A 16,819-nucleotide genomic window follows, 5' to 3' on the forward strand; every position below is an offset into this window, starting at 1 on the left:
ACAAATTCGCAGACATCAGATAGGGCACTAATAACAATCTATTTTATAACAGCACAACCCCCGACAAATGTAACTACATATAACAGACTCTTTGAAACAACACATAACTGCACCTTCATTTGACAACATAGTATAGAGAACGAGCTAGCCACCAACAATTCGCTACTCAATTTCCCCAACACTATTCAAGACTGAGGCATTTAATTTTCCCAAGAATCAGTCATGTGCAGTAATTAATAAAGCATTATGAACACAGGTTGGCCACACAAATTTGTAATAAAATTTCCCAGAACAAATACAATTTCCCATACTTTCCAGAATGTGAACACCCGGACACACACACAAAAACCCTGTATCAACTTTCAAAGGTGAAATATATGAATGAAGCCCGCATGCAATTAGAACCATCCGCCCCCTCTGAACCAAAAAAGTGCATAGTTGCCAACCCGACTAGCTCAACTTGCAGCTGCGTGCCCTCTAACCATGGCGTCACTTGAAGAGTGTGAGTGTGCGGGTACAAACCTCTACGGCTACGACTGTACTGGGAGGATGTACCGGCGACTACACGTGGGACCGGACCATGGCCGAGGGCGCGACCAGTCAGTGCTTGCACACGGCCAGCGCCTCCGCCTTCTCCTCCAGCAGCTCGCTGCCCGTCGCCTCGAGCAGCGGCTTCAGCTTGTCGTCCACGCTCAGGCCCTGCACCCAGCACGCGCCGGCGACACATCAGCACACAGCACGGCACCGGCGACGCATCAGCATCCACATGGCACAGGCGACACATCACCATCCACACAGCACAGGCGACAGATCACCATCCACACAGCACAGGCGACACATCACCATCCACACAGCACAGGCGACACATCGGCATCCACACAGCACAGGCGACACATCACCATCCACACAGCACAGGCGACACATCGGCATCCACACAGCACAGGCGACACATCGGCATCCACACAGCACAGGCGACACATCGGCATCCACACAGCACAGGCGACACATCGGCATCCACACAGCACAGGCGACACATCACCATCCACACAGCACAGGCGACACATCGGCATCCACACAGCACAGGCGACACATCGGCATCCACACAGCACAGGCGACACATCACCATCCACACAGCACAGGCGACACATCACCATCCACACAGCACAGGCGACACATCACCATCCACAAAGCACAGGCGACACATCGGCATCCACACAGCACAGGCGACACATCGGCATCCACACAGCACAGGCGACACATCGGCATCCACACAGCACAGGCGACACATCGGCATCCACACAGCACAGGCGACACATCGGCATCCACACAGCACAGGCGATACATCAGCATCCACACAGCACAGGCGATACATCAGCATCCACACAGCACAGGCGACACATCACCATCCACACAGCACAGGCGACACATCGGCATCCACACAGCACAGGCGACACGTCGGCATCCACACAGCACAGGCGACACGTCGGCATCCACACAGCACAGGCGACACGTCGGCATCCACACAGCACAGGCGACACATCGGCATCCACACAGCACAGGCGACACATCACCATCCACACAGCACAGGCGACACATCACCATCCACACAGCACAGGCGACACATCACCATCCACACAGCACAGGCGACACATCACCATCCACACAGCACAGGCGACACATCGGCATCCACACAGCACAGGCGACACATCGGCATCCACACAGCACAGGCGACACATCAGCATCCACACAGCACAGGCGACACATCGGCATCCACACAGCACAGGCGACACATCGACATCCACACAGCACAGGCGACACATCAGCATCCACACAGCACAGGCGACACATCAGCATCCACACAGCACAGGCGACACATCAGCATCCACACAGCTCAGGCGACACATCACCATCCACACAGCACAGGCGACACATCGGCATCCACACAGCACAGGCGACACATCGGCATCCACACAGCACAGGCGACACATCACCATCCACACAGCACAGGCGACACATCGGCATCCACACAGCACAGGCGACACATCACCATCCACACAGCACAGGCGACACATCAGCATCCACACAGCACAGGCGACACATCACCATCCACACAGCACAGGCGACTCATCACCATCCACACAGCACAGGCGACACATCACCATCCACACAGCACAGGCGACACATCACCATCCACACAGCACAGGCGACACATCACCATCCACACAGCACAGGCGACACATCGGCATCCACACAGCACAGGCGACACATCACCATCCACACAGCACAGGCGACACATCGGCATCCACACAGCAGAGGCTACACATCGGCATCCACACAGCACAGGCGACACATCGGCATCCACACAGCAGAGGCTACACATCGGCATCCACACAGCACAGGCGACACATCACCATCCACACAGCACAGGCGACACATCACCATCCACACAGCACAGGCGACACATCAGCATCCACACAGCACAGGCGACACATCACCATCCACACAGCACAGGCGACACATCACCATCCACACAGCACAGGCGACACATCACCATCCACACAGCACAGGCGACACATCGGCATCCACACAGCACAGGCGACACATCGTAATCCACACAGCACAGGCGACACATCGGCATCCACACAGCACAGGCGACACATCGGCATCCACACAGCACAGGCGACACATCACCATCCACACAGCACAGGTGACACATCACCATCCACACAGCACAGGCGACACATCACCATCCACACAGCACAGGCGACACATCGGCATCCACACAGCACAGGCGACACATCGGCATCCACACAGCACAGGCGACACATCGGCATCCACACAGCACAGGCGACACATCGGAATCCACACAGCACAGGCGACACATCAGCATCCACACAGCACAGGCGACACATCAGCATCCACACAGCACAGGCGACACATCACCATCCACACAGCACAGGCGACACATCACCATCCACACAGCACAGGCGACACATCACCATCCACACAGCAAAGGCGACACATCGGCATCCACACAGCACAGGCGACACATCACCATCCACACAGCACAGGCGACACATCACCATCCACACAGCACAGGCGACACATCGGCATCCACACAGCACAGGCGACACATCACCATCCACACAGCACAGGCGACACATCGGCATCCACACAGCACAGGCGACACATCGGCATCCACACAGCACAGGCGACACATCGGCATCCACACAGCACAGGCGACACATCACCATCCACACAGCACAGGCGACACATAACCATCCACACAGCACAGGCGACACATCGGCATCCACACAGCACAGGCGACACATCGGCATCCACACAGCACAGGCGACACATAAGCATCCACACAGCACAGGCGACACATCGGCATCCACACAGCACAGGCGACACATCGGCATCCACACAGCACAGGCGACACATCGGCATCCACACAGCACAGGCGACACATCGGCATCCACACAGCACAGGCGACACATCGGCATCCACACAGCACAGGCGACACATCGGCATTCACACAGCACAGGCGACACATCGGCATCCACACAGCACAGGTGACACATCACCATCCACACAGCACAGGCGACACATCACCATCCACACAGCACAGGCGACACATCGGCATCCACACAGCACAGACGACACATCGGCATCCACACAGCACAGGCGACACATCGGCATCCACACAGCACAGGCGACACATCGGCATCCACACAGCACAGGCGACACATCAGCATCCACACAGCACAGGCGACACATCAGCATCCACACAGCACAGGCGACACATCACCATCCACACAGCACATGCGACACATCACCATCCACACAGCAAAGGCGACACATCGGCATCCACACAGCACAGGCGACACATCGGCATCCACACAGCACAGGCGACACATCACCATCCACACAGCACAGGCGACACATCACCATCCACACAGCACAGGCGACACATCGGCATCCACACAGCACAGGCGACACATCACCATCCACACAGCACAGGCGACACATCGGCATCCACACAGCACAGGCGACACATCGGCATCCACACAGCACAGGCGACACATCGGCATCCACACAGCACAGGCGACACATCACCATCCACACAGCACAGGCGACACATAACCATCCACACAGCACAGGCGACACATCGGCATCCACACAGCACAGGCGACACATCGGCATCCACACAGCACAGGCGACACATCGGCATCCACACAGCACAGGCGACACATCGGCATCCACACAGCACAGGCGACACATCGGCATCCACACAGCACAGGCGACACATCGGCATCCACACAGCACAGGCGACACATCGGCATCCACACAGCACAGGCGACACATCGGCATCCACACAGCACAGGCGACACATCGGCATCCACACAGCACAGGCGACACATCGGCATCCACACAGCACAGGTGACACATCGGCATCCACACAGCACAGGCGACACATCGGCCCCACACAGCACAGGCGACACATCGGCATCCACACAGCACAGGCGACACATCGTCATCCACACAGCACAGCCGACACATCGGCATCCACACAGCACAGGCGACACATCACCATCCACACAGCACAGGCGACACATCACCATCCACACAGCACAGGCGACACATCACCATCTACACAGCACAGGCGACACATCGGCATCCACACAGCACAGGCGACACATCACCATCCACAAAGCACAGGCGACATATCGGCATCCACACAGCACAGGCGACACATCGGCATCCACACAGCACAGGCGACACATCGGCATCCACACAGCACAGGCGACACATCGGCATCCACACAGCACAGGCGACACATCGGCATCCACACAGCACAGGCGACACATCGGCATCCACACAGCACAGGCGACACATCACCATCCACACAGCACAGGCGACACATCACCATCCACACAGCACAGGCGACACATCGGCATCCACACAGCACAGGCGACACATCGGCATCCACACAGCACAGGCGACACATCGGCATCCACACAGCACAGGCGACACATCACCATCCACACAGCACAGGCGACACATCACCATCCACACAGCACAGGCGACACATCGGCATCCACACAGCACAGGCGAGACATCGGCATCCACACAGCACAGGCGACTCATCGGCATCCACACAGCACAGGCGACACATCGGCATCCACACAGCACAGGCGACACATCACCATCCACACAGCACAGGCGACACATCGGCATCCACACAGCACAGGCGACACATCGGCATCCACACAGCACAGGCGACACATCGGCATCCACACAGCACAGGCGACACATCAGCATCCACACAGCACAGGCGACACATCGGCATCCACACAGCACAGGCGACACATCGGCATCCACACAGCACAGGCGACACATCGGCATCCACACAGCACAGGCGACACATCGGCATCCACACAGCACAGGCGACACATCGGCATCAACACAGCACAGGCGACACATCGGCATCCACACAGCACAGGCGACACATCACCATCCACACAGCACAGGCGACACATCACCATCCACACAGCACAGGCGACACATCACCATCCACACAGCACAGGCGACACATCGGCATCCACACAGCACAGGCGACACATCACCATCCACACAGCACAGGCGACACATCACCATCCACACAGCACAGGCGACACATCACCATCCACACAGCACAGGCGACACATCGGCATCCACACAGCACAGGCGACACATCGGCATCCACACAGCACAGGCGACACATCGGCATCCACACAGCACAGGCGACACATCGGCATCCACACAGCACAGGCGACACATCAGCATCCACACAGCACAGGCGACACATCACCATCCACACAGCACAGGCGACACATCACCATCCACACAGCACAGGCGACACATCACCATCCACACAGCACAGGCGACACATCAGCATCCACACAGCACAGGCGACACATCACCATCCACACAGCACAGGCGACACATCGGCATCCACACAGCACAGGCGACACATCAGCATCCACACAGCACAGGCGACACATCACCATCCACACAGCACAGGCTACACATCAGCATCCACACAGCACAGGCTACACATCAGCATCCACACAGCACAGACGACACATTAGCATCCACACAGCACAGGCGACACATCGGCATCCACACAGCACAGGCGACACATCAGCATCCACACAGCACAGGCGACACATCAGCATCCACACAGCACAGGCGACACATCGGCATCCACACAACACAGGCGACACATCACCATCCACACAGCACAGGCGACACATCACCATCCACACAGCACAGGCGACACATCACCATCCACACAGCACAGGCGACACATCACCATCCACACAGCACAGGCGACACATCGGCATCCACACAGCACAGGCGACACATCGGGAAAACCGGAAAACCGGGATTTATCAGGGAAATCACGTTGATCGGGAATTATCAGGGAAATGTCTGGTAATTTTTTTAATAACCGGGAATTTTTTGTGTCGTGTATATTTCCCTGCCAACCATTACGGATTTTCCGTAATTATTACGGATTTAACACAATATTACGGAATTACGGAACATCGCTGGTTTATTACGGATACGAGGCTTTGTGCTGCTGGGTAACGGAAATAAAATTCCGTTCCTGGTGTGCGTGTTTCGTGAACGCAGTTCTCAAATACATCACGTGGTTGCGCAGATAACGGAACTGATAAATGTGCGCATGTACTGTCTAAATAAGTAGATTAATTGTTGTGTTTTGTAATAGAAATGGTACGGTATTACGTCCGTTGTACGATACAACTAGTACATATTTTCGGACTTTTCGTCTGTTAGCTACTTACATCACGATAATTTTTGTACGGTACTTTGGCTAACCTGTCTTGTGTTATTTACTTTGTTGAAAGCCATTTTTTTTACAAAGTGTTTTTGTCGTGTGTACAGACGTGAAACCTTTTTATGTCGTTCGATAGTGTTGTGTTCTTCAGTGCCGGTTGTAGAAATGAAGCGTGTGACAGAACAATGTGTATCTGAGTCAAAAAAAGAACGTTATTCTTCAGAACTTTCGACCAAAATATATAAAAGAATGGCCATGCTTGTCATCATAAATGTTGTGCAACGCCACGCTTTTTGTAATGTATGCACGTGTGACTTTTCGTTTGCGCATGGTGGAAGGGATGACTGAGGACGGCATATTGAATCAAAGAAACATGCAGAACATTTTAAAGCCGTGACGAGCAATAAATCTATATCGTCGTTTTTCGCTACATCTGAAGAAACGAAAGTAACAAACGCAGAGTTATTGTTTACAAGTTTTTTGGTAGAACACAATTTACCGATAGCAGTAGCCGATCATTCGGGTAATTTGTATAGAGCTATGTTTCCGGACTCAAAAATTGCACAGAAATACAGCTGTGCGAGAGCAAAAACATCTGCCTTAGTGGAGTATATGGCTGGTGAAACTAAATTGAAACTGTTGAATCTTTAGTAAGTTGACCATTTGCTTTAGCTACAGATGGGAGTACTGATTGTAATGCAGTGAAGATTTATCCATTAGTTGTTTCACAACTAGAAATGTTACACTTCAAAAATGAATTAAAGAACAGTTATCAAAAGTTGTGTGAAAAAATGTTTGAGCACTCGCCACTGAAATACCCCATTACATAAAACAAAACACAGACTGCATGTCATTGAACGGGACGCTATAATGTAAAGTGACATATTTAAAATGTATTTGTTATTTAACGAACTTCCGTATGTATATAATGAAGAAAATACAGCAGGGTGCTAAAATATGAGTAATCTCTTTCTATAATATATTTTTTCATCAAAAGTATGTTTTTTTTGGTAATTGTAAATATCAGGGAAATTTTGAATTTTTAATCAGGGAAATCAGGGAAAAATCAGGGAATATTTTTGGTGACTGTGAGTGGCCACCATGACACAGCACAGGCGACACATCACCATCCACACAGCACAGGCGACACATCAGCATCCACACAGCACAGGCGACACATCAGCATCCACACAGCACAGGCGACACATCACCATCCACACAGCACAGGCGACACATCGGCATCCACACAGCACAGGCGACACATCAGCATCCACACAGCACAGGCGACACATCAGCATCCACACAGCACAGGCGACACATCACCATCCACACAGCACAGGCGACACATCAGCATCCACACAGCACAGGCGACACATCAGCATCCACACAGCACAGGCGACACATCACCATCCACACAGCACAGGCGACACATCAGCATCCACACAGCACAGGCGACACATCAGCATCCACACAGCACAGGCGACACATCACCATCCACACAGCACAGGCGACACATCGGCATCCACACAGCACAGGCGACACATCACAATCCACACAGCACAGGCGACACATCGGCATCCACACAGCACAGGCGACACATCAGCATCCACACAGCACAGGCGACACATCACCATCCACACAGCACAGGCGACACATCGGCATCCACACAGCACAGGCGACACATCACCATCCACACAGCACAGGCGACACATCGGCATCCACACAGCACAGGTGACACATCAGCATCCACACAGCACAGGCGACACATTGACACATCACCATCCACACAGCACAGGCGACACATCACCATCCACACAGCACAGGCGACACATCGGCATCCACACAGCACAGGCGACACATCACCATCCACACAGCACAGGCGACACATCGGCATCCACACAGCACAGGCGACACATCGGCATCCACACAGCACAGGCGACACATCACCATCCACACAGCACAGGCGACACATCACCATCCACACAGCACAGGCGACACATCACCATCCACACAGCACAGGCGACACATCGGCATCCACACAGCACAGGCGACACATCACCATCCACACAGCACAGGCGACACATCGGCATCCACACAGCACAGGCGACACATCACCATCCACACAGCACAGGCGACACATCGGCATCCACACAGCACAGGTGACACATCACCATCCACACAGCACAGGCGACACATCACCATCCACACAGCACAGGCGACACATCACCATCCACACAGCACAGGCGACACATCGGCATCCACACAGCACAGGCGACACATCACCATCCACACAGCACAGGCGACACATCGGCATCCACACAGCACAGGCGACACATCACCATCCACACAGCACAGGCGACACATCACCATCCACACAGCACAGGCGACACATCAGCATCCACACAGCACAGGCGACACATCACCATCCACACAGCACAGGCGACACATCGGCATCCACACAGCACAGGCGACACATCGGCATCCACACAGCACAGGCGACACATCGGCATCCACACAGCACAGGCGACACATCGGCATCCACACAGCACAGGCGACACATCGGCATCCACACAGCACAGGCGACACATCGGCAAGATTATACATTTACAGCATTGGTATAAATAATACAGCATGCCATAAGGGCACAACTGGAATTACTTCAGCTGTTGTAATGTTAAAAAATTAACTATCAACATTAAAAATTAACTATCAACATTAAAAATTAAAATTCTTACGGGTTTTATGTTAGTTGGGAACTATAAAAACACGTTCCTAGCTTTGAATCGGCATATTATGAATTTTGTGTTGTAAAAGTACCTCTCTACTGGTCTATCCTAATTTTATTACTACTCACAATCAGGGAGTCATGGTAATACTGGCAATAGAATAAAAATAAATTTATATATGAATTAATTTTAATGGTAAAATCTTAATAAAAAATAAAATTAAAGTTCTTTAGTAATTTTAATCCTTAAAAAATTAATTACTGAAAAATTAAGAAAATTATTGTACCATATGCTAGTCTAGATTCTTCCACATTCAAAATTATTTTCGGATATAATATTGCAATAGAGCCTCCAGTCTTTCACATGATAAATCAAAGTAATAGTTTTCAGCCGTGGCTTCTGTTTATTACCATGGCGGCAGTTTAGATCTTCAAATGTCACATAAAAAAAAATTAAAATGAGAGAATATAAAAAAATTCAGTAGCTAATTCCTCACTCATCACCGGCATCCCATAATGTTATCTTGACACTAGTCACATTCCTCACATCCGCTAAGGAGGTTCACCAGTAAACAACGTTCAAAAACGGTTGTGGGACGCAGTTATGAACAGGGTTTTTTATTTATTTTTCAAATAATCAGCGGGCAGCACTCCAATAAATAGAATACAGCACAATCAAATTAATGGCATACAGCGCTCAAAATTGGCTTAAGCAGACTTGCCAACTTTTGAAACCCTCAATTAGTAAAATACATAAAAAATTATATAACACGCGTAAACTGCTCGCGGAAATTGAAAAATTAATAAAATTTCATGATATCACATTTTTTCTAGTAATCAAAATTATGTAATCGTTTTAACATACATTAGCATTGCATTATTTACCATTATGGAAACATTTTTGCTTAGTATCACATCAAAGAAAAAACTTCGTTCCTTGTGGTACCATACAAATCAACAGAGTGTACCTTTGTTACAATATACACTGATATCAGTTAACTTCCAGTAGAATCTCCCTGGAGTACTGGTAATGAAAGCAACCTTGACACTATAATTTTCAAACTTGCATCACAAAATGTTACTACTAGTGTATATAATTTGGATTCATAGTCATTGCTGGCGTCAGTCACGACTGAAAATGCCACAGTTTGTAAATTACAAACAATTTTATAGTTGCATCTGTTGCCATTTCTTTCACGATAGCCGTTGACTTTGTTCTTGCGCAACCAAATTTTTCTGCTACTTCAGAATTTGAAAACATTTTTCTGAATAACGGGCCGGCGTGATCCGAAACATTTAAAGGAATATTATGTTCAACCAAAAAGTTTGTAAACATACATTCTGCACGTATTACAGCATTGTCTGTGCTGTTATTTTTAGCGAACTCACCATTAACCTTTGAACTGACTGCGACACTTTTAACATTTGCGAGATGTTTTGAACAGTTCACGTGGAGATTGATGTCATATCTTCCGCCGTGCCCAATTTTGATGTCGCATCTACACACTGAAAAAAATGCGAACTGTGTTCCCTTGCTTGATTTTAAAATACACGTGTATGTATCATGTGTATGTATCACCAAATGCCTGAGAATAATGGGTATCACGTTTCGGGAGCATTTTCTTCTTCACTTTATTCCACTTCCGTTAATTGTGCACATAACACGTTTTTATTAAAAACATGCAATAAATGTGTTTCCTAACCTGTAATAAACAAAATCAAAATTGGCTCAACTTTAACTGAAGAATAACAACATACATTTATGCACACCATCTTGCCAAACTAAAAATGCTATTTAAACTGGTTCGTGATTGGTTGTAAGCGCATCCATGTACCTCGGGCGGCCAATAAGGAAAGATACAATCGAACAACAAATTACGTGGTTCGCTGGCCTTCGACCAATAATATAACTCAATTACCGCACTCGTTTCCACAGCAACAGCTTTCACAAACCATACAATAAAACTTTTAAGGCAGACGGAAAATACATGTTTTAATAAACGTCTCGTACTTAAAATTCGTAAAAAATGCAGACATCCTCGTACAATCGTAAAACGGACGTGATTTTCGTACATTTTACGAAAAAATCGTAAAGGTTGGCAAGTCTGCTTAAGCGATGCAGTCCAAAAGCACGATGAGTAGCTTTTCGACTAAGCGCTTTTCAACTTGCTAGACAAACAAATGATTTTAAAAATCCACTGGTTTCTCAGTTTTAACAGCACCAAAACAATTTCACCCAATTCAAGGTTTCCCCCATTTTTCCCGGTCAGGTGGCCATCTGAATTACTAACAGTTTAGTATGAAGTATTTTCTTTATCGAGCAGTGGTTATTTCTAGGGATGTGCGAATCCTTGATTTTCAGTTCGGTTGGAATCCGATTCGAATCCCTGGCAATATTTGAGATATGAATCCGATTCCGAATATTAAGCACAGAATAATTAAAAATAACTTATTAATTAAAAAATAATTTGCGTTCTCTTTGTCTAACTGTAACTACTGGCAATTATTTATTACACTGAGATTGAAACATTTATAATTATGTAAACTTAATTAATAAACACTTTAAAATATGAAAACCAAAACATATTCAACTCTCCAACTCAATCGTAATAAACGGCACTCCACAGGGAAATCACAGTTTTATAAACGTTTCAGCAAACGAAACAATTTTTTTTCTCCAATAAATAATAGCCAAGATGTTTTTTTTTCTTGTAGGTATGTAATTGTTTCTAATTTATAGTTTGCTATACGAGGAAATTCGAAATTATAGTTTAAGCTCTCGAAATCTTGAAATTCTTTTAATGTCTCTGTGTTAATTATTTAACTTACACATCTTTCTTGGATAAATCATATTATAAATACTTACGTAATAGTAATTTTATTTTTCACTGCTAGTATTTTTGAGCCGTATTAAATTAATTATAACTTTTGTGAATATTCGTAATACTGTTCGAATCCATGTACGTACAACGATTCCGGGTTCGGGTAATAGTGGATTCGAACATTACCCGAAAATATCGGGTACTCGCACATCCCTAGTTGTTTCCCCCAGATACGAACCTGCACAATCTTCCACTCCTTGTTCTGGATGGTGACCGGGAAGGAGAAGACGATGTCCTTGGGGGCGCCGTAGGAGCCGTCCGAGACGACGCCCATGGACACGAACTCTCCCGGGGCCGTGCCCTGCCAGAGGTCGTGCATGTGGTCGCCGGCCGCCTTGGCCGCCGACATGGCCGACGACATCTTGCGGGCCGCGATCACCGCCGCGCCGCGCTTCTGGATGGTCTGCGGGCGCCACACCACACTCGCTCCAACTCGCGCCAGGGGTCACGTCACAAAGCCATCTACCGACAAGGTTCCAAGCTTAGGTGTCATTAGCACCTTTTGTTCGCTAGCAGCCGCGAGCTTCACCAAGCGGACGTGTTTCGCCAAAGAGAAAGCAGGGCCGGATTCAGGGGAGGGCAACCGGGGCGAAAGCCCCGGGGCCTCCACAAACGGAGGGCCCCCACAGTAGAGACTTTGGGAAAAAAAAAATCTTTCACATTCCGACAAGTAAACACCAGTAAACATCTTTTCCTTTGATGTTCTTTTTTTCGCTGTTTTACCTTTACCTACAGTTCTTTGTACATACATGATTATATTATTGTTAAATATTAACAGAAATATTCACTAACAGTAAAATTTAATTTCATATAATTCTTGTCTCCGATTATGTTTATGTATGTATTTTAAATACTAAGAGAATCTTCTTGATTTCACAATAAATTATTTATTGGAAAACTCAACAGAAAAAAATCGTTCATTTTATTTGTAAAATAATTTGGGGCCAGGATGCCTCCGCTCCTCTGTTGCCCCGAGGCCTCCAGACCTCTAAATCCTGCCCTGAGGAGAAGGATAGGAATATTTCAGACCTTACTATATGACTGTGTGGCTGACAGAGAGAAATGACACAAACTCACTTTTTGAATGTCTATGACCTACTCCTATGATTTTTTATTATATAACTGAATTTACCCTTTTTTCACTCCCTTAGGAATGGAAATTCATAATTATATGTAGTAGTGTATGTCACTCTCCAGCCCATATACTATCTACAGTGAAACCTCGTTACTAAGAAAGCTGACAATGGTGAGAAAAATCCTCCTAACTACGAATACTCATACTAACCGAACATAGAAAATTGCAGTCAAAGTTAAGATTCCTGAACATTCTAAAAAAAACGTCAATTTCACACCGTAACTCGAAAACGGTGCAATTTAGTGAAAAACACATTAAATGAAAATTTTAGCAAATTAAATTACAAAATGAAAGGGTCTCTGATTTTTTTTCGTATCTGCGATGGTTTTCATTTTAATCGGGAATGAATTGGTCTGACGCATAAGGGAGCAACGGAACACAGCTAAGTTACTGGGACCACGGTCGCGTCCTGGAAGAAGGGAGGTAAGTGAAGTGGAGAAAGGAAAATAAAAGAATTGTGAGAAGGCCGCAAGAAGGGAGGAGCGTAGGCTTCCCATCCTGTGTAGGCTTTGTTTATTTTTAGATTTCCCGCTATAGTCGAAAGCCAGCGCAGCAGCTAGCTACCAGGGGAGAACCTTGGATGACGTAAAAACACACAGACACATTCTACGGTGCTGAAAAGTTCCTTTCACCCCCTGCGGGATGTGCCTTTTCAAGCACCTTTGTTCAATGTCAACCTTCAACCTATGTTAGAGAGAGAGAGAGAGAAGGCGAGAGAGAGGACAATGCTGGGGAATAACAGGATGAGGAAAAGAAAAGTAGGGGAAGAGTAAAAGAGGAGGGGAACTAGCTGTCGCCTCAAGTGTGAGAGAGAGTAAGCGCATGTTAGTCACCACAATCCCGCCCACGGCCTCTCCTCTTCCCCCTTCAACCCTACCAAGGAAAGTCTTCCTCGTCACTCTTTTTAGCTGTCTCTATGTTAACTGCGTGAACTTTGCATAAAAACGCCTTTTAAATCACTCGTGCTTACGGAAGGACCGACAAGGAAACACTCGTAATTACCAGACAAATCAAGTATGATGTACACAGTCAAACTGACGGTGGATTACAAAATTCTCGTATCTTCGAAGGTCTCAGAGTATCCTGTACTCATAATCATGAGGTTCCACTGCATACACAAAGGACAAACAACCAAACAGTGGCCGTACCGTGATGAACTCGCCGAGCAGCCAGGCGTCGTCCTTGACGGCGTCTCGCACGGGGACAGCCTTGCCGCCCACCTCCACCGTGGCGCTGCCGACGTCCGGCACCTGCGTGGCCGAGTGGTTGCCCCAGATGATCACGTTCCGCACCTTCCCCACGGCAACGCCCAGGCGGGCCGCGACCTGGGCCCGGCCGCGGTTCTGGTCCAGCCGCGTCATGGCCGTGAAGTTCCCGCGCGGGATGGACGGGGCGTACTTGGAGCAGATCAGGGCGTTGGTGTTGGCCGGGTTGCCCACCACCAGCACCTTCACGTTCTTCTTGGCGTGCTTGTCCAGCGCCTCGCCCTGCGTCACAGCCGTGCACACACCGTGGCATAGTCATAGCTTTCACGGGAATACCACATGTGGAATGTAACCCACTGGAAAACATTCTGGGTAGGCTGTATTTTGCACAATAAATCTAGGGGTTGGTTACATGAATTTACATAACGCGAAATAGAAACAATGTGTATGAAATAAAGAAAATAATTGAACACGAATATGAATACATTTCACGATACTCAATAGGTTAAATTCAAAATAGAAAACAAATAAATTAAAGTAGTGCCGAAAAATAAACTAAACTGAGGGGATTTAAGAAGCAGATTATAATACAAAAGTTAACGTATATCATTGGTGTTGTATTCTATACCAGAATAGGTAGGGCTGGAGCATACAATATGACAACCAAAAGTTAATTTTTAAAAAAGTATCTTGTGCAAAACAAGCGTGTGAATGTTCCCCGCCCAAACCTCCGAAACCCTCCCCCCCCCCCCCCCCCACAACCCACAATAACACCCCTCACCACAAATTCCTGTTTTTTCGAAAGAATGTAGTGATGATAATGATGTCAGCACCCCAATGTTTGTCACATCAATGATAGTATGGTATCGAGATGCACACCAGAACTCACCATTTGCAAAAATTTGCAAACTTCATTTTCAAACACATACAAATTTCACGAATGCCTTCAAACCATGCTAAACATCAAAACCATCCCAGTGATTAGTTCCGAGCCGCGCATACAGTGCCTTTACCTGAACTTTAAATATCTTCACGTTGGCGGAGAGGAGGTCTTTGCGCTCCATGCCTTGCTTCCTCGGCATGGACCCCACCAGGAACGCCGCGTCGACGTCTTTGAAGGCCACCGCGGGGTCGTCGGTCGGGACGACTCCTGCGACCAGAGGCAGCGCGCAGTCGTGTATCTCCATCACGACCCCCTCCAGCACGCCCATCATGGGCGGGATGTCCAGGAGCAACAGCACCAGGGGCTGGTCCGCCCCGAACACGTCGCCCTTGGCTATCTGGTAGATGAGCGAGTAGGCAATCTGGCCGGCGGCTCCAGTGACGACCACTCTTATCGGGCTGGCCTGAAACACACACCGAATAGAACACCTAATTACATCACCAAGGTCTTATTTATAAATCACCTAGAACATAGTATACGGCCATCTACACATTGAAGAATATTACAACACCCTACTTTAAGACGACAGAAATATCTATATAAGCCTGACAAACAAAATCCCAATAAATCTACCACTGTATTACCATTTTTAACCAATCGACTCGACAATTCGTCAGCGAGTTTCTTCAATGTCAAATGCTAAAAAGGATTAAGTTAACCAACTGCTGAAAGAAAAAAGATCCTTAGGTTTACAGGTTAAGAAACTTATAAAATTAAAAAATTCTTTTAAACATTTAGGTTAACATTTTATAAAAATAAAATTTCGCATTGTAATGTCGTCAAACTAGGGATGTTAGGATCTATTTAGAGCTATTATGGGTTTTAACGGGGGTTCGGCCTCGTGGCTGCAGGCAGGAGTGCGTCTCGGAGTTTGGAAATTACGTTCAGAAATTATCCGGGCTGTTTAGGCCACCCAGGACGCCTTGAAAATAATTAATGAACAGATTATCAGAACACTGCACTTTATTCAACGTCGATACACTGGATGGTCCTTTTACTGGCCGCGTCCGTTGTCGTACCGCTGTGACACACGTAAACGCCGGCGAATAATATGCGCGACCAGGATAGATTGCAAAGTGGAT

General features: G+C 48.1%; 1 protein-coding gene across 1 annotated transcript; it reads right to left on the bottom strand.

The window, feature by feature from the left end:
• LOC134541230 (malate dehydrogenase, cytoplasmic) lies at positions 1-16,433 on the bottom strand. Its single transcript, XM_063384496.1, has 5 exons — positions 16,322-16,433; positions 15,808-16,140; positions 14,738-15,076; positions 12,633-12,857; positions 1-699 (listed from the first exon to the last, which is right to left on the bottom strand). Exons 1-5 carry the CDS (start codon positions 16,322-16,324, stop codon positions 601-603), a joined length of 999 nt encoding a protein of 332 aa, XP_063240566.1. The 5' UTR covers positions 16,325-16,433; the 3' UTR covers positions 1-600.
• Positions 16,434-16,819: the final 386 nt, after the last annotated feature.

This window comes from Bacillus rossius, chromosome 18 (genome assembly GCF_032445375.1).
Source record: "Bacillus rossius redtenbacheri isolate Brsri chromosome 18, Brsri_v3, whole genome shotgun sequence".
In the NCBI taxonomy this organism is placed as follows: Eukaryota; Metazoa; Arthropoda; class Insecta; order Phasmatodea; family Bacillidae; genus Bacillus; species Bacillus rossius.